Genomic DNA, 24213 nt, shown 5'->3' with positions numbered 1-24213 from the left:
CCTGTTGCTAAGTTTTCAGCTGGATTTTTAAACTAAAGGTTTTGATTCCTCTATTTTCCTCACTGGTTTTATATCAGTCCAGAATAAATGCCTTAGAAGAAATCATTTGAAGTCATTTGCCCCGAACTTCAAGGTGAGCCCTGGGCAGAGCAGCCAGGGATAGAGCAGGCTCCTGCTCCCCATGGAGACTTCTTTTGCTGTCCTGGGCCATGTCCAGGCACTGAGAAAGGGATGACTTCTATCAAAAAAAAAAAAAAAAACCCAACAAAAACCACCAGCCATAAAAAGAGATTTGCTGAGTAGAAAGAATAAAGCAAAAAGGAAATGTTATAAAGACAACGTTATCTATTGCTGCCATGAAAATATTCTCAGGCGAGTGGGACATGGAGGTGGCAAGAAGAGCTTTTGGGCTTGTTCTTTCTCTTTTCTTCCCCTCATGTGAACATACCCTGTGCAACACATACACTATCAGTGATGTGACACAGAAGCGCAGCCTCTTGCCACTTGTAACAGCTGTATTCATCTCTCTGTGCTATTGTAGTGTCATCTGTGAAGTGTTAGCTAATGAAGGATTTCTCTAAGGAAATCAGTTTCTTAGGAAATTTCCTTGGAACACTGGTTCCCCTGGGAGACCAAGAGCGAGTGTTTGATTTCCCCAGAAATAGGAATCTCAAGTTCTGTACGTACAGAACAGAGATTATTTTTTTTTATAATAGGTTTCTTTCTTCTCCTGCAGACATGTTCACTGGCTTGAGAAACTGAAATATTTGTTTCTTTTCCTGCTATGTTGTTCCCCAGTAGATATTTGAATGTTACAAGCTGTCCATTTCTGTTCGTTCATGTGACTCATTAAATCTGTTTATTGCCATCACTAAATGGCAAACAAAAAGCAACAGATTAATCATAAATTTGACCTACTGTAAATCCCCCACAATGACAAATTACATGTGAACTCTTTTTTTTTTTTTCTGTGAGCAGACACAAACGCATCACTTGGTGAAGCAGAAATACAGAAAAATGAGAAATTACCAGAAAATGTGGACCTTAGTTTGACATCAAGCCTGTTTTCACAGAAGCATAATAAAGCCTGGAAATTTTGCATGATAGAGACAGGCAGTTTTTGTAGGTAGTTATACAACAGCAAAAAATGTGTCTAAGCTCTAGCTTTTACTTGTGTCTTTCCTCATAATTCAATGAGGTTCCAGTCAGACTTTGTCATGCACAGTGTTGAGTCAGGCAGAGTGAATAGGAAACACATAGTTAACAGGTGATGTTCAGTTCTTGGCTGACTTAAAAGGTCGCCTAGAAAATGACTCATGCTAAAAGGGTAGCAGCGGCAGAACTGTCTTGTAAAATACTCACAGTTTGAGCCTCAGCAGTTTCGAATTATAAGAACTCAAAGATCTTTCTCAAGCAGCTACTTCACAAGCCCCGGCTTTCCTGCTACACAAATTGTGAGGGCAGTATTTTACACATTCGCATGGGTTTGGAATTCCAAAACAGGAAATAGTAGTCGTGATTCTTTCTGCTGTTGTCAGTCTAGTGTCCTCATCCAAAAAAAAAAAAAAAAAAAGTGGATTAATTTCTGTCTCTGTTAAGTGAGTAGGAGAGTGTTATATCTTGATAAAGACCTACAGGCTCTGTAGGTTTCTTCTTCCAGCATCCTCAGTTAAACCCTGTGCAGTTTCTAGTATGGGAACCTCATTAGACTGCTGTTTAATAAGAGGCTGGCATTTCACCAAGCCGTGCAGAGGCCAGCACCATATGACTCCAGTGCTGGCTGACCTTGGTGTTTCTATCCAGGAGGTGCTCAAGATGTAAAACTTTTTACCTGCAAAGCCAAATATGCCCCAAGAGCTGCACGTGAAAGATGCTGTTTTGTACTGCAGGCAGTACTGCGAGAACCACTGCTAGCAGGCACGCTCTGTATAAAGCCCTGTATATCTTCAGATTTCTTTTTAAGGCTGGTGAAGCCTGAATCTCCTAAGAAATTGGTACCAAAAATCCACCAGCCGATATTGCGGTGGATGAGCTCTGAAGTCATATAGATACGCGTCTACTAGTACTTACGCTGTTTCCCCAAATGCGGTCTCTTTTCTGTTGGCAGAGAGCAGGCGCTGGGACAGCCTGTTGTTACATACCCTGCTTTGGAGAGCTAGGAGGAGAATTCCAGTTAACTTGTGCTTCTTCTTCTCTGTCCTCTTTAGCCAGCTCCCACAACTGACTGAATTAATAAACTTCATTCTACAGAATGTATTAAATAAATACATTCTGACACTTGGTAAAAAAAAGTGTTGGCTTGCAGCTGGTTTTATGTTTAATGGTAGCGAGCATCGCTGAAGTTATCTTTGAGGGCGCTGACACGACATCAAATGTAACCAAGTTCATTGTTCCCAGAGTGACATCTCTTGTCATAGCCCTAGTTCCTTCTGCTTGTCCTCCATCTCTGGCTTCAAAATGCCTTCGTCTTTTCTGCTCTGTCTCTGGAGAAGTTACTAGTGGTGCTGCTCCCAGTGTGTGCCTTTTACTAAACTTTTACTAACTTTACTAAACTTCTACAGAGAGGCAAGATATTCTTTCATCCTCATTTCTACTGAGGTCGTCTTTTTTTGGTTGTTTCATTTCTGTCACCAATAAATGCACTTTCTGACCCCATTCCAGCTCATTCCCTTCTCCTGAACCTTCATTCCATGAACAACTGTGATTTCAGAGACTGCTTCATTCCTTCTTTCTCTTTTTATTAGGGTCCTGTGAAAATTATTTCATCACACACATTCTTCCCTTTGATTCCTTCGTCTCACTTACCCTCATCATCATTTCTTTTTTCCTTTCTTCTTCCTCAAAAATAAACAAATAATACCGCACATGCACGCCCAAAAGCCCAAACCTTCTCGTCGAATACTGCAGTGCTGCTCAGTCTCTCACCAAAACCCTTCTCAGTCCTCTGCTGCAGCCCAATGTCTAATCCAGGCAACTGATGCTGTTACTCAGGGGTCCTAAGGGATGTACCTCTCTTTCTGTTTTTGCCTCCTTCTCTCTTAGCTCGCACTTCTGAGGAAAATTACACGACTGCTAGGTTTGTTTGCATGCAGTTCGGAAAGCTGGGATTAGGAGTAGAAGGTGGGAGGAGAACACTTTCCCTTAACCTGGAAAAAAAAAAAAAAAAGCTGCTCAAAATTGTTGGCAAGCTGAAAGCTTTTACAACAATCAAATTATTATAATAATAATTTTGGGCTGAGCCTGAAATGAAAATTTTTTTCCTAGTGTGTTTAAAACTGCAGCTTTAAAGAAAATTTCAATACATTTCAACCAAAAGTAATCTCCAGTTAAAAAATATGAAGTGCTGTTTAGATAATAGTAGGTGAAATACTCTGGGATTTTGAGGTTCTTTTTCTTTGTGCTCTGTGAGCTTTACACAGTCGCAGAGTCGCAGAAGAGCACAGGAGGGGTCCCAGGAGGCCACCACCTCTGAATGGCACAGGGGCACTGGCCCTGCGCGTGTCGTTTTTCGGAGTTTTTTCCAACACACTCTGCAGTCTCCCAGGATGAAGACTCTGCAAATTCCCCTGGTAATTTGTTTGCAGTGCTTCGCTACCCTGACCGTGGTGAAGCTTTTCCTGTTGTGTAACCTGGATCTCACTTGCTGCATTTTAAGCTCATCGTTGTGTTGCTTATCCCTAGGAGAGGTGAAGAACAGTTGTTTCCCTTCTCCATATGGAAGCCCTGGTTTTGTATGAGGACTGTTACGACATCGCCTCTCCTCTCGCCTTCCTCTCTCTCAATTAATCAAGTACAGTTCTTTTGAGAAACTTTTCAACCCATCCAAATCTACGTAGTTTTGCAATGCATGTGGTTGCACACAACAGAAGAAAAAACATATTTTTTTCTAGCTCCGACTTTGATTGTCAAAGCCATGTCCCAAGTCTGTGCTTGAAACAGCTCTCTCACTGTTTCCCTGTATGGGTCATTACTTCTGAACCCATCTGTGATGCCTCTACCCTCTCCTTCTTCTGCAAGTTTTCTTCTTAAAACTTCTCCTGCAAGTTTTAAAAGAACATGCATCAGTCAGGGTTGCAGAGGGAGAGGGATTTTTGTTGCAGTTGATCTTTTTACCTCTTTGTCTTACCATGTGACAGTGAAATATTACAGTTGCTCTCTCATCTTACTTTGTGCTGACCCTTATTTTGCCCGAATTTGGATGATAAACTTGTCAGGACGTCAAACAATTCAAAATTTGTTGAAAGCCATAAGCATGTATGTAGTGCTGTGGCTAGTAAGGAGTAAAATAAACTTTCAAATCCAAATCTGCAAAGCCAGCCTCCTCCCTTCTCTGCACAAATGTTTACGTGTTCAAAAATAGATATTATGAGCGCTCTAATTGTATAATGCAGTACAAAAATGTAAAAATGCAAATCTTTATCTGATTTTCAATAACATTCCATTTTTCTGTAGATTTCTGTCAAATAATCAAGTTCCTTCTGTTGTACATATTAAATCTAAAATTAATAGACCCATAATACACTGTGCTAATTTAGTATTGAGAAGTGCAAAGTGACATGATCTGTCATGTATTTAAATTACTCGGCATTAATAAGATTTATTTTAGAATATTGTTTTTTGAAGCCAACCTTAGGAAAACTAAACTTCAGTTTTTAAAGTCTTTAAGGCATGAAAGTTCCAAGCTTTTGGTGATTAACAAACATTATGAAATGCTGTAATATGAACCACAGCTTGACTGAGGCTTGAACTCGAAAACAAAAGGAGGCTTTCTAGTCTATGGTAAAATGGCTTGATAGAAGTTACTTATTTTTTATCCAAAACAGATTTTGGAAATCTGGGGTTTTTTTCTGAGAGAATAATAAATCTCTCAGATTTTGTAAATGTACTGATTATTTTGGCACAACTGTGCTTCAGATGTTTGCAGTTAAACGTACTTCTTTATGAATTTGAGTATATAATTAAAGAAAACCAATCACTATCAAGGGTTTCATAGTTATTTCAAATAGCTGAAAAGCAAGACACTGACTTTCAGTACCCTCCGTGAAGTAACCCACCCAAGGAATTCTGTCGGTTAGACTTCTAAATGTAAAATTACATATGTCTGACAACTGAATCTTTATGCTTTCGCCTATTCAGAATGCGTGCCTGATGATGTGCTGAATATGTCATTCCTGAGACAAAAGGAAGGAGGAGTTATGCAGGACAGAGACCGAAACTTGGTGCATTGTGTTTTTATCTAGTAAGACAAGTCTTGTTTAGAAGGAGGGTTGTGAACTTCAGTAGCCTTAGTAAAGTAGTGGTTCAGACTTCAAATATCACGACACTTCATTTGCGTTAATCATGTTGACATACAGGATCAGATGAGGTTTGACAAAGTTGGGTATTGCAGCCAACTGATATAATTAGACTAGGTCGAACTTCCAAGAACAGATTTGCCCTTTCCCATAGTTGTGTGAAGTCAGACCAAGTACAGGAATGCGATAATTTGCCATGTAGCTTTGTTTCACAAAGGACCCGTTTCTTCTAGAAGTAGCGAGGAAAAACATCGCAGTTGAAAAGAATAAGGTTCTGAGATTTCACACAGTTTTGGCTTTCAATTTCTAGTGTTATTTAGGTCTGAAGCCAGCTAGTAAGCCAGCCAGCTAGTATGTGGGCCAATATCACGTTAGGAAGAGCCAGGGTTGCAAATTGATATTGGTGAAAGTCTGCCTCAACATCTTCCATCAAGTTGAAAAGCCGTGTGTATCTTGTTGTGTGAGAAAGAGGCCGCGACACAATACAGCAGCCGACCCATTCAGCTGAATACGTACCACTTAAATATTTAAAATTATTTAGGTGCATTAAGTGATTCTTAAGTGATTAAGTGGTGCATTAAATGAAAAGACTGAGAGGGGGCGGGTGTCGAGAGGACGGGGCCAGATTCTTTTCAGTGGTGCCCAGCGACAGGACAAGGGGCAACGAGCACAAACTGGAACGCAGGAAATTCCATCTCAATGCGAGGAAAAACTTCTTTACGTTGAGGGTGGCAGAGCCCTGGCACAGGCTGCCCAGAGAGGCTGTGGAGTCTCCTTCTCTGGGGATACTCAAAACCCGCCTGGATGCGTTCCTCTCCAACCTGCTGTAGGTGACCCTGCTCTGGCAGAGGGGTTGGACTAGATGATCTCCAGAGGACCCTTCCAACCCTGACCATTCTGTGATTCTGGCTTTCTCAGAGGTTGCATTTCCTCATGGAGCAGAGGCTTGGGTAGCCGTGAGCTGTGTCCACCTGCGGCAGATGTTTATACGGCTGTGCTGGAGGAGAGATGCAAGTGGGGCGGTGGCAGCGCAGGGAAACATAGGCTGGGGACTGCTCCAATGTAAAAGTTCAAGCAGACTGAAATGTGACTTCCAGGCTCTGCCAAGTGAAACGTGGGACACCTGTTGCCCGCCTTAGAAAGGAAATTTAGAGCTGATCTATATGGTGTCAAGCATATAGTCTTATGGACATAGCATGGTCAAGCAAATTAGTCTTAGTTTGCACCTTTTGGGGCAAAAGTGTGTATATCAAGCCTCATATTTCAGCATAAAATACTCTCTTTCAATTTTGCTTAAGTTGGACTAAGGTCCTTTCCAACTGAACTATTCTATTCTAGTCGATTAATTGATAAAAAAGATTTTTAGGAAGGCAAATCACTTTTCCTTTTCCTATGTGCCAGTGTAATTCCTGAGGCTGTGTGCATGGTAAGAAACTTTCCTCCTTTTCTTCAGAAGGAGTGGGGCTGAACAAACTTGACTGCCTTGGGCTGAGTCCTGACTGCTCTACTTGGCCCACTCACCAACGTTTCTTAAATCCCAAGCCCCGCATTCCTGTGTTTTGTAACGTTTGTCCTCTGTAACCACAGGGTAACAGAATACGTTCACGAGAGAAAATACAACCTGTCAGTCAAGTACACACATTAAATATCTCTGTGTTCGATCTCAGTTTGTGTTGGGTGAAGCCAGACAGGAGACTTTCAGTTCCTTCACCTGGATAACGTCTAAGAAAAGCGGTCCCCAGCAGCCACAGGGCTCAGGTAGTTGCTTAGCGGTCACTTCAGACCAGGCACGGGATCAGCAGCAACCCCTTCAGGGCTGGAGTTGTTTAGGAGCTCACTCCGATGGGCAACTTCTAAAGATCAGGAAAGTCAGGGAGAATGTTTTAAAAAGCATCATCCTGGTTTTTCTGTTTAAATGAAAAGTAGCGTTATTTTTTTTAATTCACTTTATTTCCTTATGCCTGCATCCTAAAAATAGCAGACCCCCAATGGCTTCACATTTAAATTATGTGTAATCAGGTTTGTCTGTAGAACCATCAAGAAACACTAATGTGATTTTTTTACCTTTACCAGAAAGCAGGTTTTGTTTACTGGCAGGCTTTAACATATAAAGTGTACGGGGTTTGTTGATGCATTTTGTGTATTTTCCCTAATTCTCTAATTATGTACATCCCATCTTTTCCAATCTCAGTTGAGTAACACTGTGTACATGTGCTTGAAATGCTGCAGAAATAATTTTAGTCCTGTGCACATAGGATACAGTTTTGCAGTCCTTGCAGAGGTCGCATTCGAAATACTCTCACTTTGCTGAATTCAGGAGATATTAAGCGTTAAATTGGGCTGTGGTGGATTTGAATTCAAATATCCTGTTTTTCGTTGCAGGCACCTCTTCCACAAGTCCTGTGTAGACCCCTGGCTGTTAGACCATCGTACCTGCCCAATGTGTAAAATGAATATTCTCAAAGCTCTGGGGATCCCGGTAAGCATGTCACAGAGCAGCCGGTCGGGGCAGAAGGGCAACACCAGCCACTTGGATGTATCCCTAGCCCTTTGCCTGTCTGTTCCCATCCTACTCTTCTTGCCATGTTATTGATTTATTCATTGATTTATTAAGAGGAGTACAAGCTGAAATGTCTGACTCTACCTTTTGACGGGGGTCGGTTGGGTCTTGGGATTTGTGTGTCTGTGGTTGCCTGCTTTTGTGGAGCAGAGGGTTGTCTACTGGTGTTTTGGTGGATTTATAGATTCTTTCACATAGCTTTTGGTTGTGTTTTAGATCAGAACTGGATTTATTTTCTTAATCACGCTCTCTGTTCAAATCTCTGAGCAGAAGGTCTGCAAATAAAATTTTCCCTGCTGTACTAGTCGAGGACAACTAATTACTTACTCCGGGGAACCAAATCTTTTTTTCTCTCAGATTTCTCTTAAAGTCTATCTGTAGCAAGCGCTGTACTCCTAATTCCAATTAGGGAGCCTTTCTCCCAGTAACTAAGCATGTGGCGGACCACATGACATATAAGAAATTGTTAAGCTCTTTGTTATTTGGAACATTCAGATGCGGTTAGAAGCTGCCGAAGCAATTGATCTTTTTAGGGTGCATGTTTACTAGCGCACGTCCTGGCTACCATAGGGTTCCCTAACCACAGGGGCTTCTCCAGGAAGAAGTGAGTCACTTTCTCACACCATGCGAGGCACGCCACGTGATAGTGAAGTTCAATACTGAAACACCACCGGTCGGCGCATAAACAGGTGCTGTAAATACCCTCCCCAGTTACAGGTGGCGACATGCCAGCTCACGTATGAAAGAGCTATATAAAGTAAAATAGCTCACGTGAGCATATTAGGGGAGCTGATGGAGCCATTCCCCAGGAGTTCATTTTCATGCAGACTAGGAAGCCAAGCAGGTTGCTGCAGAAGAGGTTCCGTAGCAAGTGATGAAGTATGTTTTTACTGAAGTAGGCAGATATGTTAATCAACCTCGTATAATCCGAGCTAAAAATATGCAATGGGGTAAATGAAGTCGAGCATTGTAGTTAGGGTAACATGTCATTGCAGTTGGGCTACTTTTTCTGCTAAGTGCATATATTATCTTTAGACTATTGAAAGATGATACAACTGTTAAATCAGTATTTGAGATGTCAGGAAAGGCCGGAATGAAGGCTGGCTCTGCCATTCAGCGTCTCTGCGCCTAGCCTTAGATACAGAATTTTTTCCCCAGGTTCCATGTCTCAGTTCACAGGCCTGCCAGTGAGCAGTTACCCAGGATTTTGACACCTCTTCTCCATACCCGGTATATTGTTCCATGGCTTCTTTCTGCAGCATGTATGACCGCATGATTTCTGCTCTCACTGATCCCTTCCCATTTTTACCCAAGCACTATGTTAATATGCTCTTTCTCCAGGTGCATAATCAGGAGATATAGACAAATGAGACCTCCACTTTTTGGAGGCCTGCAGTGAGATTTTAAGGTCTTTCCAGAAAGTTTAGTACTGCCAGTCAGTATTTACATCCCGAATACAGCTCTCACTGACTTCACTGACAGCTGCTGAAGGCTCAGCATGTCCGCAGGCTGTCTGAGGCTGGGTACATCGAGAGGAAGGGAAAACACACCCAGAGGCCGTGTGTAGAGGTTTCGGTTGACATGACTGGCTTTTACTACATATGAACAGCTCTGCAGCAGCAGGTATAGGACCTAATTGCCAGGAATAATTAAAAGTGCCATTCAGTTTCCTCAGCCGTCATTTCTCTTCTCACAGCTCCCTATCTCGTTCTCTCTGTACCACGTAACACCAGGGAGAGTCATTCTGCTCCCTTCACTGAGAGCTTTCCGCATGGAGCTTCTGTGGAAATAATTGTACTGGGCATGTAATTAAAGATACTGCTGTAACCAACATAAACAACTGGGTCAAATTAAGATTTCAGAATCAGCCTTAGTGCTGGTCTGTCTTAACGCTAAAAATCAAGTGCTTGGATGGTAATGTTCCACTAGCCGTTTGTTTAGAGGATTTTATTGTTTGAATTTCTGTAAAAATTTCCCTAGGTTGTTCTGAGAGAACAAACTGAGAACAGCCCGCTCCATCATTTGGAGGAGGCATACCGGCTCCCACCCACAAGGATGGTCAGTTAGGGTCACGAAGGAAGAGCTGCATACTAGAGCCTTACCCCGCGAGGTGGCTTACAGTAGGAGCTGTTGTCCATGGGAACTGGGAGCAGATGGTAGCCTTCATGTCAGGGGTTTCCTCTGGCTGACAGCAAAGAAAGTGGGAGTCTGAGAGCATCTGGTAGCTTGGGGGTTAAAAATTCCTGTACTGCTGTCAGTTGCTCCTCTTCCTCGCTTTTCTCTGCCTTCTCTCTCTAAAATATGCCTCAGCTCCTGACTCTCCCTCTCCTACCTCATGCCCTTTCCCACCTCTCCTCTGCATAACCCCTCCTGCCCAAGCTTCTTCCTTTTGAGCTCCTGCCTTGGTGCCGCTGCTCGTGCTCCCTGCTCAGCTCTCAGGACCTGTTCTCCGCCCACCCAGAAATTGTGTGTCCTCACCTTTCTCGCTGCCCAGCACCAGCTGAGGACAGCCCAGGGTGGGCATCGGTCCTGGTTTTGGTGCTTTCTGGTGCCACCATGAGCTTCCCAGCACCACGCAAAGCCCTCTTCTCTTTGGAGAGTGTGGTTGTCAGTCCCAAATAAGCCACCAGCCTCTATCAGCACACATGAACTGATATTTTCAGAGGCTCATAACTTAGCCAGATGTCAGTAGGCTCTTGTGGGAAAGCACATTTCCCTGGAAGAATCTGTAAAGCTCTAGGGCTTCTCAGTGAGAGGTGGCAAACGTTTCTGTGGAGTGGATAAAGCAAAATGCCATTCCCTAATCATAACCTTGAGTCTTGCTGAGCCGTCTTAGCTGAAATTTCCACACACAGAGAAGCAGCCTTAGGCAGGCAGCAGTCTCTGATGGGAGACTTGAGCGCAAATTTGCCAAAGTCCTTTTGCAGGCTTTTACAATGGAAGGAATGAGGAAATCTTACCATAGCAGGGCTAATATGGTTTTCTTTCCTGCCAGCTGCATCTTTGTCCTATGGTTGTTATTAAAGAGCTGGCTTGTGTGACTGCGGATATATTGTGCTTAACTTATCAGGAAGACTGGGGATTTTCCAGGAGATGATTGGTTAAAACCCAAATATCGAAATGTTTCAAATTCAGTTCACATCTAAACTCTCCGTTTAGTTTGTAACAGAGCCTTCAAATATTATCTGCCCTAAAACCAGATTCCCCAGGCTGCCGCGAGGCACCAAAATGACTGCACTCATTTTCACGGTGGCTGAGCACCCCAGCATCTCCGCTTTTCACCGTGACTCTCTGACACTCCAAGGATTATTAACTAACTATCCATCAGCAAACGGTTGGTGTAACCTTTTCCACTGTGTCTTCGCTGGTGAATTCAGCTCAGACTCTACCTCTTTTGGCTGTAATATTTGAAGTGGATTATCGGCGAAAGTGTCTTTCACTTTCAAAAAGGGACATTGCTATTGGGTTGATCATATCGCATAAAATAGTTTCCCTCCGCTTCTCCCCCTTTTCTGCAAATATCTGCTGGATATGCAGACAGCTGCATTTTTGGCAGCAGATTGGATGACTTGAAGCTATTCACTAAGAGCCTTAGCCAAGCCCTCAGAAGTCAATACAAAGCCTTCCCTTGACTTTAGTGGAATTGTGCCCTTAAAGCACTTACATGCAGGGAATGAGTGAAACCAATATAATTAAACTTAGCAAATGTATCTGGGTCACTCTGACAGCAAAAGCCATAATGTATTTTTTTCGATCAGTACTTCATATCATTAGTTTTATAGTATGCTGCTTAGTTTGGGGTATTTTTTCCAACTAAAATGATTCAGGAGTAAAGGGATTAATTATATCGAGCAATGCTATTTTTGCATCTTTAATGTTTGGTTTGGCTTTCAATTATAATCCCCCGTTTTTAAAGATTTAAAAGTTGGTGATAAAACCCCATTCTCGGAATAACTGGAATCAGAGCAAAGGACAGACAACTGATCCCCTGAAAAAAATTGAAATGGTTTTTCCTAGAGTAAAGAAAAAAAAAAAGGCTTTTTTCTTTAAGATACACTGCCATCAAAGCCAAATTTAAGTTAAAAATGAAATTTAGAAAGCATTTGTTGCAACAACTAAGGGTGAGGGAGAGAGTGATAGATCTAAGAAATAATTCTGGATCCAAGTCCTACAGATAAATGATTCATATTTCACTTAGAAAAGTACAGGTTCAATGAGTTTCATTAAAACCTGGTACAGCTGAATGTGCCTTTATCCCAGTTCTGAGGAGCTCTCGCTGCTTGTGGATTAGACTGGAGCCAGACAACGACAATTCTAATTTTTATTCCAAACTTTACTTTGTGGATACGAGTCACCTGAGGAATGTTTAAAAGGCCTCCCTTTTTCATTAGGAGCTTTTGTGAAAAAATATTTATGAGGTGTCAACAATCAGACAGGGAACGTATGGGAAGAGAGAAAACACGCTATAAGTTCCTGGTTCTGCAAAAAAATGTAAGCATATGGTAACCTTTTATGCCTGAGTTCAAAGGGATTACGCTTGTGCTTAAAGCTAAGCCTCTGTCTTTGCTGTATCATATTTTGCTTAGTTTCTAGGTGCCTGCTGTTGGAGATAGGCAGGCAGTGAGGTTTTCAAAACTGCCTTAGCAAGTGAGGCAACTAAGCATAGCAAAAATCAGATCCACTGAGGAGAGCGCATCTCCTCTGACTTCAGCCATCCAGATGTTGCATTTCCAGTCTCGCAGCATAAGCCCCATCTCTGCTTAGTGCTGAGGAGTGGGAAGACAGAGGGGGCAATTCCTACCATTTACCTTAGGGTGGGATGAGTCACACAGAGAAATTGTCTCAAACCATTGAAGTTAGGGGAAACCTAAGTGACTGATCCAGATGAGCTGTCTGACTCCTGGACAGTAAAGATAAATGGGAAGAACTTAATTTTACGTTTCCTAACTTAACAAGGGATCTGTAATTGCAGTTCAACCTTGCTATGTCCATCTGTCATTTTGGAAGCTTTGCACCCTCACACACAGCATCCTCGTTTCTGATTTAGCCTTGGTTTTGTTACAATATGTTAAAACTTCAAAACCCAGTTCTTGAAATAGTTATGCAAACAATACTTCTCCGTGTCTTGGGGAGAACCAGACCGGTTCTATGGGCAAATGGCACAAGAATCTGTTTCCTCTCAGAGGAAAAAGAGGTTTTTTACTCTCACGTTTTTGTCTCCAATGTTTATGGGGAGCTCCATAGAAATCACTGCTGTATGAATGGGAGCATCAGGCTTAAAACAGGCCCAGAGAAATCAAGGGTAGAAACTAGTCTTGGCTATAGTGTCTCTGGACAAACGATCCTTTCTGCCGCCCAGCGCCCGCTTGAAGTCTCAGTGCTCTTTGTGCTAAGGACTCGATGCTAAGCATACTGTGCAAAAGGCGGGCACCACAGCCCCCTCTCATTGCTTCCCTGTAACGTCCATGGAAAGGCAGAAGCGTGACTTGAAGAGCTTGGCTCATCCTGGAGGTGTTGGTGCAATTTGCTGTGTAACTGCAAGAGAGAAGTGTCTAAATTCCCCGGAACTGGGTTCCATCCTTGGTCTCTCCGAATCAGAAAGCAAGAAAGACTATGGATCAAATAATACTCTCTGATTGCACGTTATTACTTGTTTGTTTCTTTTCTCATAATTTTATTTGGTAGGAAATACAGCATTAGCAAAGGAAAAGGTCTTTTGATGTTAAAAAACTTGTCTTATAAACAGCTTTAGCTTCTATTTTTGCACCGCACACATAGATGTGCCCCCACAGGCGTTTCCCTTCAATTCCTATTCCTGAAAGCTCTGATATCGGCTCTATAAAATGTCTATTTAGGGAAAAGATAATCATTCCCCTTCAGCTACTGTCTCTGTTTACATTTGTAATCTGACTCAGCAATCTGCCTATGTTAAGCAGATCATATCAATAAGTGAGTTACTTTTTTTAATGTGCACTCTCCCAAACCCTGTAAAAACCATAAATAAGAATATTCAGAGATTGTAGGTGACACAGTTTAATACTGATTTTTTCCAATGCATACATTGGGTCTTTCTTGCAACAGATTGTATTAAGTACATGAAAACAAATAAACTGTGCATGTTTATTCATCATCATATGTTGCCATTTTCAGTACTGTAAGAAAGCGAAAAACCCCAAAGAAGTGGAAACAGTTGAATTAAACCTTTTTATCAGGTAAAAGCTCAATTTTCTTCTTTTTCTTCCCATTAGCCAAATGCAGATTGCATGGATGATATACCTCCAGACTTGGAAGCGTCCATAGGAGGACCGCCAACCAACCAGATAACGGGAGCCAGCGATATAACAGTGAACGAGAGCTCTGTAGCCCTGGATCCCCCGGTGCGGACTGTGGGAGTACTACAGGTCATCCAAGATGTAGATTCCTTTCCCCAGGTTGGGGAAGGTAACTTCACAACAAGCAGTAAGTTCCTCTTTCGGGCAGAATTTGCACTGAAATAAATGTTTAGAAACCTGAATCACAAACCGATCTTTATTACGGGGGAAAAAATAGCCTTTGAGGGCTTTTTCACTGGAGCAAAGGCCTTACTTTAAGCCCAGTGGAAATCTACAGGGTAAGTAAATTTAAGTATCATGGCATTCTGCTGTGGTGCACGCGCTTCCAGACAGCGTCCAAATCAGTGTGTTGACTAGCAAACTAATTGGAGTGCCCTGCGTGGACAGAACAAGCTATTTCAGTCAACATAAAACAATATAAACTTATGGTTGTCTTCAGATACTGTTTATAGTAAGTGATCCCATTTACCATGATAACCCACAGTGCATCACCTGGATTCTTCGTGAAGCAAATTGGTGCATGTCCTTTGGCCTGCCTTTCCTCACTGGGCTACATGTTACCATGTGGGAATTATTCTTACGGGCTTATCATAAAATAAATAGTGAAGCCAGCCATCACTTTTGCTGCCTTTGGTCAAGAAAAAAAAAGAATGTTGAATTCTGGTTTTGCCTTTCCTGTATCTTCTTACATGAACTGAAGCTCATCTGGTTATTTAATCATACTTGAACTTATCATTTCAGAAGAACTGATGGTCAGAGTTCCTGTACTTGAAAACCTGAGAGTAGTGACATAACACTGCCAATTTGTACAAAAAAGGGAGAATTTTGGATGTTTTCAGTGTGTTTAGTTTTTATTTGTTTAAGGGGCACCATTTGAACCAGTAACTCAAAATGTCTGCATGTCTCTCTGTTCCTGAAAAGGATGTTCTTTGTTGAAAGTCTGCTTCTGACAGCTTAAAAAGAATGTTGTCAGCTGTTTTGAGTGAGGATTCTACTAGTCTAAAATTCTCATTTTTAGGTAAAATAGCAGATCAGTAGAAAATACATGTCTGTTTGATACCAGTTGGTGTATTAGTATTGACAAGACTATTGTAGAAAATCATTAGATATACTTGAAGGTAGGTAGAAGAGTGTGATAAAATACAGGTTTATGTATAGAGTCAGTATAGGTCCTGGAGAAAATGACACATTTTTAACAATTTCTAGGTACTACTCTGGGCCTGGGCGTGAAAAATAAGGCAAGTAGTAATATGTGTAAAAGGTAGGAGCGAGATGAAGGGACTGGGCTGAAATGATTTTACATTAGTCTCCTTACTCTGTGGAGAGAGTTGATAATCGCATTTTCCCTCATATTGCAGCCAGTGTCAGGGCAGTGAAAGTGGCTTCTGGAAATGCTGGACTTGCGACCTTAGCCACAAGTGACCCAGCAGCAGATTTTTTAAGTTCACTCTTTGTGGGTTAGATACTGGTTTCAGGTTTGGTCCTTTTATGATCTTAAGTCCTGGATGCAGCCAAGGGTTGAGCAGCAAAGCTATAGGCCCAGCTGTCCTCCATGACCAGCCTGACTGCTGGTGGCACACAACCTTCTCAAGCCTCTTTGAGTGCTGACAAGAGCTCTTCAAAACGAGATGTTGTTTTGTTCCTTCCAGTAATTGTTTTTAAATGCATTTGAGGCTGATTTAAACCATGAAGGAAAGATTTCACTTCACGGTACCACAATGTAACTAAAGACTGGGCTGTACCCTCTTAACGCTCCTGAAGTGAGTAGCTCCTCTGGCAGATAATTATCCTTGTCCTGCTGTTCTTTACAACTATTGAAGTTGGGAAGGAGGGCCATGGTGTGCCCTTTACACCCACAGCTGCATGGCACACGCTGAGAGGAGCCGGCGGCCTGGTGGAAAGCCCAGCACTAGGGGTAGTCCATGCTTTCCATCCCACGATCTTGGCACGCCAAGAAGCAGTTCTGGTTTGTCATCAGGGGTAACAATGGTGGTGAGGCAGCCAGGGAGTACAAAAGCTCGGTAACTCTCCAGCCACTCTCTTCCCCTCCAGTTTTGTTTCCAGGGTCTGCAGAGGGACCCGTGTCAATCCAAATACATTTGTTCTTCATTTTCCAAGTTGCCAGCTAAGTCACTGGGTGAAAAACTTGCTCCAAGCTAGCAGAGTACTGCAGAGATGCTTTATTTTGCCTTCGTGCCCTCCGTTTTTCCCCTCACTTTTAATGACATTGGACAGTAGTCATTAACACTGGTCAATCCTGAGGGCTAACAGCAGAGCCTGTGGACGAGGAGCTCGCACCAAGACCCGTGGTCTGTCCAGGCACACGGGTAATGAGGCCGCAAAACGTGGAGTTCCAGAAGATCTCCGTCACCTGAAGAGGCTGGCCACGTGGCCTGGGGAAGGACTGTGAAAAAGGGGATTTCCCTGGTTATTTGAGAGAGAGAGAGAGAGAGAGAGACGGAGACGAGAGCAGGGAGAGGAAACTCGAAGATGGCCTGAGCTCTGTGAAGGTGGTGAGCCTTACACCGTCACAGGAGTGGCTGGGGGACCCACTGCTAAAAGCAGAACTTTCCAGTTGTTTTGTGCGGAAAGAAGAGTCCTGAGAAAAGCTCAAAGGGCCTTGGGAGCTTCACAACCCTGGTGCATGCCTGCCTACGCTGCACATGTCACATACAGTCACTCAGGGAACTCTGGTTTGATGCTTGGTTAGCTGTTGTCACTCATCCATCATTGATACGTAGACATGAATCTTCATCTGGATTTCTCACCTCAAAGCGCAATGCAGTATTTGAATATCAGTCAGTAGTAGGTAGGTGCGCAAGTCTGCATGCTGTCATCACCACATCCAAAGTGGTGCAGTTTGCAGTAGTTGCCAGAAACAGTGCCTTTTGGTCCCTTTTTGCAACAGAGCTGCAGCAAAGAAGAGGTCTTTGGTTGGGAGTTAGGGGCCGAGTTATAGATGGGGCTTTATAGGCATTGTGTCTGTTTATTGTGTTCAGGCATTGTATTTCTCGTTTCCAGAATCCTCAATAGTTACACAACTGAGCTTGCTGAGCGTGCCCTCTCTGTGAACTAGCCTGCCTGGGAATTTGTAAGCGATGACGCTGATTGCTCCTAGGAATCTTTGCTGAAGTTGCTAGGTTCTGGCCTCTTTATATAGCCTTAGTGACGGGAGCACACTGCAAGGCTGAATCTGTGCTAGAAGTTTTTCTTCCTCTTGTTATTGAATCTGTTCAGACTGCCTCTAGTGCAGTCTTGACGTGGCACCCTGTACCCAGCACCACGAGTCTTTGCATCCCTCCTTATTCCTGGCAAAGTTTAGTGGTCCAGGAGGTAAAGGACTTGCCTTCTTCTTTCCACCCACTTCTGCAATACTTTTGGCTTAATTGTTGTTGCATCCTTTTTGTTTGTTGATTAATTGTCGTGGTATTGTTGTCTTGTTTTGGGTTTAATTTCCCTTTCTGAGTTTCCAGTGAGTATTCAGAGCCAGAAGAGCTCCCACAGTGTGTCTGGAGGGAGGATATTTCCAGAGTAGTGTTCACATCGAGTGAAATCCTGTCTCCATTGAAATCTGGTGGCAAAGCTCCCACCTATTTCAGTGGGGCCAGATTTTAATTTCTGGAACTTGGCCAGCGCTTTTCTTTTTATTTCTGTGTGTATGCTCAGCAGACGTTTCCTTGTTCTCCCTCCCTTTTTCTCCCCATGCTCCTGGATAGATGATGTCTACCATGGGACCCTTGGCAACATGGTGTACTATGAACATCTGGATGGGACCTCATTTGGGGGTCAATCCCCAGGGTTCCTTGCTAAACCAAGCATCTCCTGTGTAGTAACGCTGAGCACTTAAAATGGACCAGCAGTTTCTCTCAGCTGGCTTCTACCAAGATCCAAGCCTTCATCAAGTCCCTTGGGGCGTATCTACAGCCCAAAGTCTGTTCAGTATATAGTCTTAGTGACCGTTTGCTCTCTGTGGTGGGATTTTGTGCAGGATCCTGGGATAGTATCTTGTAATTTGATATTTCTGTAATCAGTTGCTGAAAACGGATGGATGGAAAAATTGAAAAACTGGAGTTGGAAAAAAAAAGGGGGGTGTGTGAAAAAATTGTTTGAAATACATGAGTTAATCTCAGCTGAGTTTCCTGCTGTGACCTTACTAGTTTTCAGCTCTCCAGGGGGTATGAAAGAAGATAAGCTAAGGATCTTTTTCCACAAATGCATCATAGCAATGCGTTGCCAAATTTTTAGTAGTGAGATATAGAAAATGCTAACATCTTTGGAAATTTCATTGCAGGTGGAATTTCCTGCTCTGTAGATGATGTTAGTGTGAGCTGGACTTGGCTAAGATCTGAACTTGAAGAAGCTCTGAGCTACTCCATCTTTGGAGGAGTGGAAGGTGGATTTGGGATTTGAGGAGGACGTTGCAATATTCTTTGAGTCAGGCTCAGCTGGGACTGAGGGATGTGGTTTAAAATGGTAGTTCACTGGGAAAGTAGCACCTAGATATTTTAAAGGTTGTGTGGTGACACTTGCAGGGGAAAAACTAGTTACTATTTTTTTTACTCTTTTATAGCTTCCCTGGTCATTCATCTCCCTCAACCCATGTGACACTTGCTAATTTCTGCAGCAGATTTGTAGTCTTTGCTCTGTGTTGGTTAATACCACCAGTTTTTCAATTTAGACAAGCTTTTATTTTCTCTTTAGCGGGATGTCTCATCACACTGCATAAGGCTTCAGAAATCCCACCAGCGCTGTCTCTGTAGTTGGAAGAAGATCCATAAATAATTCTACTGCAAACATGGGCAGGAGTTTTAGTATGAAAAACCACAAACTGTCCCCCACGGTGTCATATCGCCTGCAAAGTCCACCGAGTTTGGCGGGCTGTACAGCAGTGTGGGCAGTCTAGAGAATACCGGCAGTTCCTTTTCTGCCTCTCATTTTGTTCTTTCCATAAAACCCTGTCAACGTATAACTTGTCGTGACTGTTAGGACACTTTCAAGTCTCTTTGATAGCTCTTCATTAAATCTATTAATATAACTTCTGAAGTAATTATTTTGATCTGTATGTGTCTAAAATGTCTTTGTGAAGAATAATCAGTCTTCGTAAGTGGATGAAAGTGCACGATAAGAATCTCATCCACTGTTGTCTTGCAACCACTTAACTGTTCCTCCTTGCTATTAATAGGGGTTTTTTTAGGCAGAATGTAAAGGGGGAGGAAAAGGTGGAAAAACTCCCTAGACAGTAGTTAATATGGAAAGTTATTAACACTTGCATTAGCACCTAACACTGTCCTGGAGACAGAATACTGATGGGACCTACTTAAAGATTGAGCAGATTGGGTCCCGTGTGCCTGGAGTATGACATAAGTCCTGGTGGCTCTATTAAAAGCCTGTGCGGATGTTGCATTAAATAGTTATCATGGACTGAAAATTCCAGTGAGCTGAGGCCCTAGATTCGTTTTGAGACTCACACCAGTGCCAGCATAGCATTGGTGGTTTGAAAGGCCAGTAGTGGTTTGAAAGGGTCACTGAGTGAAACCTAACTAGCACTAAAACGGTACTCTGTATTATTACAAGCACCTATGAGACTCCTGCCAGGCTCTGTGAATGGACGGTGAAGTTTTCCTGTTATAAAACTGTTCTTCCTTTCCATATGTTAAGACGTAAAATGCAGACGAGGTGTTTCTGTACAGCAAATTCCAAAAAGGGCTGTACAAAAATGCTGCGAAACAAGGAGCAAATTTAAAGTCTAAATTTGTTTTTGTTTTCTGTTTCTCGTCTGCGATGTACATTGACATTGTGTACAGACCAAGGATGAAACCATCGGTTCCCCAATCTTCCTCCTCCCCTGCAGATACACTGAGCTGTGTCTATGGCCCAGTCGGGGGACACAGTAGGTACATGCCTTACCTAGGGTGCCAAAAAGGCGTCAGGTCTTAAGAAACTTGCTTAATAATTGACTCAAGGGAGCAATTTAGAGGAAAATGTTCTCCTTCAGTAGTGGAACCTCCATTTCTAAGTCTGTCTCTGCATATGAATGCTGCAGCAGTTACCAGCTTGCCTCCCTCTGTCGCACATCACTTGTTCCTGCCTCCGTGTTGCCCTTCTGTTGTGCAGCTACCTTGTGAGCCCAGTCCAGAAGCTAACCAATTTCTGCCTGTTTTTTTTCTTTTTTTCTTCTATTTGGATCCGTTCCCTGATCTAGAAGTAGTTGTGCCAGTACAACAGGAGGAAAGAAATACGGCGCGCAAGAGAGGAGAGGGACGTATAAGCCAGCTTTCACAACACTATTGCCAAAAGCAAGCACACTAGCTCAAGCACAACGAGACCTCACACAGCTGTCTGTTTTGCCCAGAAATGAGGATAAACAAATAGGCAAAGGAAGCATGAAGTTTCAAATCTCATTTGAATGCTCATATCTGAGTATACAGGCATTTTTATTAATGGTCAGTGAATATGAGAGACGTGAGGGATTTATTATCTCTGACGGTGAAACTCAGTAAGGAAAAGTGCCATTGTAAAAGCCGTGATGGTACACAAGCGTGTCCTTAGATATATCATTCCCCATTGCTCACGATGTGCACTGCGTGTGTGCAGGGGCAAAGGGGATCTGAGGACTGGGATCAGTGATAACATAGCTTATATCTTCCTTTATACTTCACTGTCTTAAGCAGACAGCTAGATAAAGCAACTAACAAGAAAGCCTTTAAAGCAAAATGAACAAACAACGTAGAGTAAAATACAAATCTGAACTGCAGAGAGACCAGGTGACTTAATACTAGCTAATCTCTTTGATTTATACTTGAGAATGAAAGCCTTGCCTTGCAAGAGATGTTCAGCATCTTCCGTACTGCAATCTGCTTGATTATGTGGGACTCGCATCTCTAATGTCTGTGGAGTTTTTATTCTCACCAGTTTTTACACAAAAGCCTCCAGTGAAATTGTCAGGAAGTGTTGTTCATGATGCAACGTGCTACTGTGATTCTGAATCTTTTTCTGACCAGTTCAGGAACAAAGACAAATGGGAGGCACAAGGATCCAGCTTGGATCAGCACCTGAAAGTGAGAATTAAGAAGCAAGACTGAGCAACGGCTCTCTTGCCAGGCAGGCAGAGGAAAGGCAGGATTCCAGGGTCAGTGCTGCTGGTTGCTGCTGTTATTTTGTACAGATAAGCAATGCAAAAATAACACCCACCTGTACTGCGCAGACCCCAGAGACCCCTACCAGGGTCAGGCTCTGCTGTACCAGTCATTATATACACAGAGAGTAAGGGATGGACCCACTCCTAAAAAAATTCAGAGGTAAGAGCAGATTATAGCAAGCGAACAAATTGAAACAATTTAGTGGGAAAAGAAAGAGCAAAAAGGCGGCTGTGCCTATGGGAGGGGAAAAACAGGAGGCTGAGGTACAGGAGGTACTCATAGAAAGTAGTCTCACTTCGGCAGCCGTCACCCTTGATTCTGCTTGCCTGTATTTTATTCTAGTTGCATTGCTTCATAACGGAGCGTACATTTGCCTTAGTGCTCCCGTAGTGTCATGACCGCTTTGAAGGTAACTCAAAGGAAAGTAAGCCAGGCAAAAGTTTGACTGATGTACCGTTTGTAGTCGTTGGTATATACATTTTTCTCCTTATTCATCTAGGCTTTGGCTCTGTGAACGTGCAAGAGAATCATTTGCACATGGAAGCCGTCTGGTTTCTCACAGGCATTTAAAGGATCACATACATACACACACACCTGTACTTCTTGTGTTGTAACCAGCGGTTTTGATTTCAGAAAAAGCATGAGAGAGGTGCATTTAGAAGCAGATTAAGTCAGAGAGGTTTATGCCTGTGTGACGTTTTTTGTTTGATAGTTGAATAGTCTTGCAGGAGATGTTTGGCCTGCAAGAAGCATCCAAAAGTACTCTGCTTTAAGTTTTCTCCAGATCCTTCTAGGGGCAACAGCTCAGAGTTCCACATACAGTGTCTAGTGCTTATGATTTCAGCCTGGACAAAAAAAATTGGTAGCAGTATTTGCTTATAAAATACCAGTCATGTACCAGTGTGTTTTTGAAACAACTCTTTTGTTACTTCCCTCCAACTCCAGCAGAAATTAGGGTGCTTCAGGGATCTTTTAGGGTTACCACAGTAATGAGGTCATCTAGAAGTGAGAGTTCTCACTCAATCTTTAGTAGTTGGACTTACCTCTTTATTGTGCTGGATGTGGGCAGTTTCAAGTGAAGATAATGCCCGAAACTGATGCTTTGAAAGTGATAGGCCGGCTGGAGAAACTGGCTTATGAGTGTTTATAGAAGACATGAATGATGAGAAAAAAAAGCAGGTAAACAGGTCAAGCCCAACATCCGAGAGGAAATATCCAACTACTGGCATGAGTGTTAGGAGAGGATTTTCTCCTGCCTCAGAGCCTGTGGGGGACAGGAGAGGTGGGTAAGCCCTCACATTTTGGGATGCATAGCACACACATGGTTATATTCCAGCCCAACTAGATGCCATCTTGGCTACTCCAGTGACAAGGCTGATATCCTGAGGAGTACACTCGGGCTGTACTCAGCACAGTGCACAGTAGCATCAGAGTTGCATTAATGAATATCTGGGCTTCCAAAGCGCCCAGGAGGTATATGATGGGATATCCCCCCAACTTGGCCTTTTATTGTGACTGTCTTTTGTGAGTGCCAATACCTTTGACTGTTCTTTTCATTTTAACTCGTGTTAACATATCTGAGGCACTCAGGGAGTAGGCAAGAACATATGCTGTGTTGTGGCAATAATTGAACCCTATGTTAATGCGCATATTAACGTGCAAAGTAACTTACCTGGAGATCTCTGTGGTGAGCGTCTGCTCTATTTGCTACTGTCTAGGTACCATAGTGCTATAAGACAATGAAAACCCATACTCCTACAGGAAAATTGCTTAGAAAACATATAGAACAAGGATACCACTGGTGAGTTCAGAATATGAAAAGCACTTAGCTAAAATAGCTGTATTAATTTGTAGCATCGGGGGGGGGGGAGGTATCACACAAAGGAGGTTTAAAATCTGCCAGTTCCTTATGCAGGTTGTTAAATAATGTAGTGTTTTCAGCTGCTAACGTTTCTTTGGGAGACAGCCACCAAATGTGGTATGTCAGGTATGTATGACAAGCTTTGCTTCAGATTTTGCCCCCATGTGCATGGGGTATTGAGTTCAACTGAGATGTTGCTAAACGTTGTTACTTCTTTGTAATTGCTTTTTTAAAAGGTAGCGGCACCAGCAAATTGTCTTTCTGTGCGTGAAAAGCTATCAGTCTGTAAGACCAAAATAATCTCAAAGTAGGAGATTTTTAGAAAAATGACCCTCTGCCCACCTGCTCTGGGAGATGTGACATATGCTCCCAGCTGCTGAGTAACCTGCAGCCTAGAGATACACTTCAAAAGAAATAGTTTTGAAGAAAAGCTGTGACAGAAAGTTATATTTTCAGTTGTTCACCCTTAAAAGTGCCTTTTTAAACTACTGTAATGGCTGCATATTACAGGATGGAAACAACTACATTTGTTTACAGTAATTCATTCCTTCTGCCTCTTTTTTTTTTTTCTTTTTTTAATGAATCCTTCAGGGTTTGCCTGATTATGACTGAAAGATGCAAGTTCACTTCCCTTGTAAAAACTGAAAATTTACTGTAAATTTATATTCAGCTTCTAAAAGCCCTCTTTCCAGACTAGATAAATAATGTAACGATATTTTAATCTTTAATTTTTTTCTAAAAGCTCCTGAGGTCTAAATATTCTTCTGGAACTGTCTGGGAACCTTCTAGAAACTGCCACTTTTCAATGAGAGGAGTGGAAAGTGAAGAACTTTAATGGAAAAGGAAAGGCAGAAGGGGTTAAAACCAAACGTAATGTCACAGAATTTTTAATCTAACTTTACCGTAGTGTTCCCAAGGGAAATAATAATGAATCAGCACAAAGTCATTTACATTTTTTTTAATTTATATGGTCGGTTTTCAGAGAGCTTTTGTTATTTTTACTTTTCCAGGTACATATTGGTTCATA

The 24213-nt window shown here is 42.5% G+C and overlaps 1 protein-coding gene across 1 annotated transcript in view; it reads left to right on the top strand.

Moving 5' to 3' along the window:
• The window catches only part of RNF150 (ring finger protein 150), a 123136-nt gene that overhangs the window by 83652 nt on the left and 15271 nt on the right, over positions 1-24213 (top strand). The window contains exons 7-8 of the mRNA XM_009894174.1: positions 7677-7773; positions 14103-14313. Of these exons, the coding sequence (XP_009892476.1) occupies positions 7677-7773; positions 14103-14313 (308 nt within the window). The remainder of the gene's footprint in view (positions 1-7676; positions 7774-14102; positions 14314-24213) is intronic.

The sequence above is a fragment of the Charadrius vociferus genome, unplaced genomic scaffold (assembly GCF_000708025.1).
Source record: "Charadrius vociferus isolate BGI_N301 unplaced genomic scaffold, ASM70802v2 scaffold21, whole genome shotgun sequence".
NCBI classification, from domain to species: domain Eukaryota; kingdom Metazoa; phylum Chordata; class Aves; order Charadriiformes; family Charadriidae; genus Charadrius; species Charadrius vociferus.
Note: the sequence above shows the minus strand (reverse complement) of the source record. Positions and strands in the feature narration are given on the sequence as shown.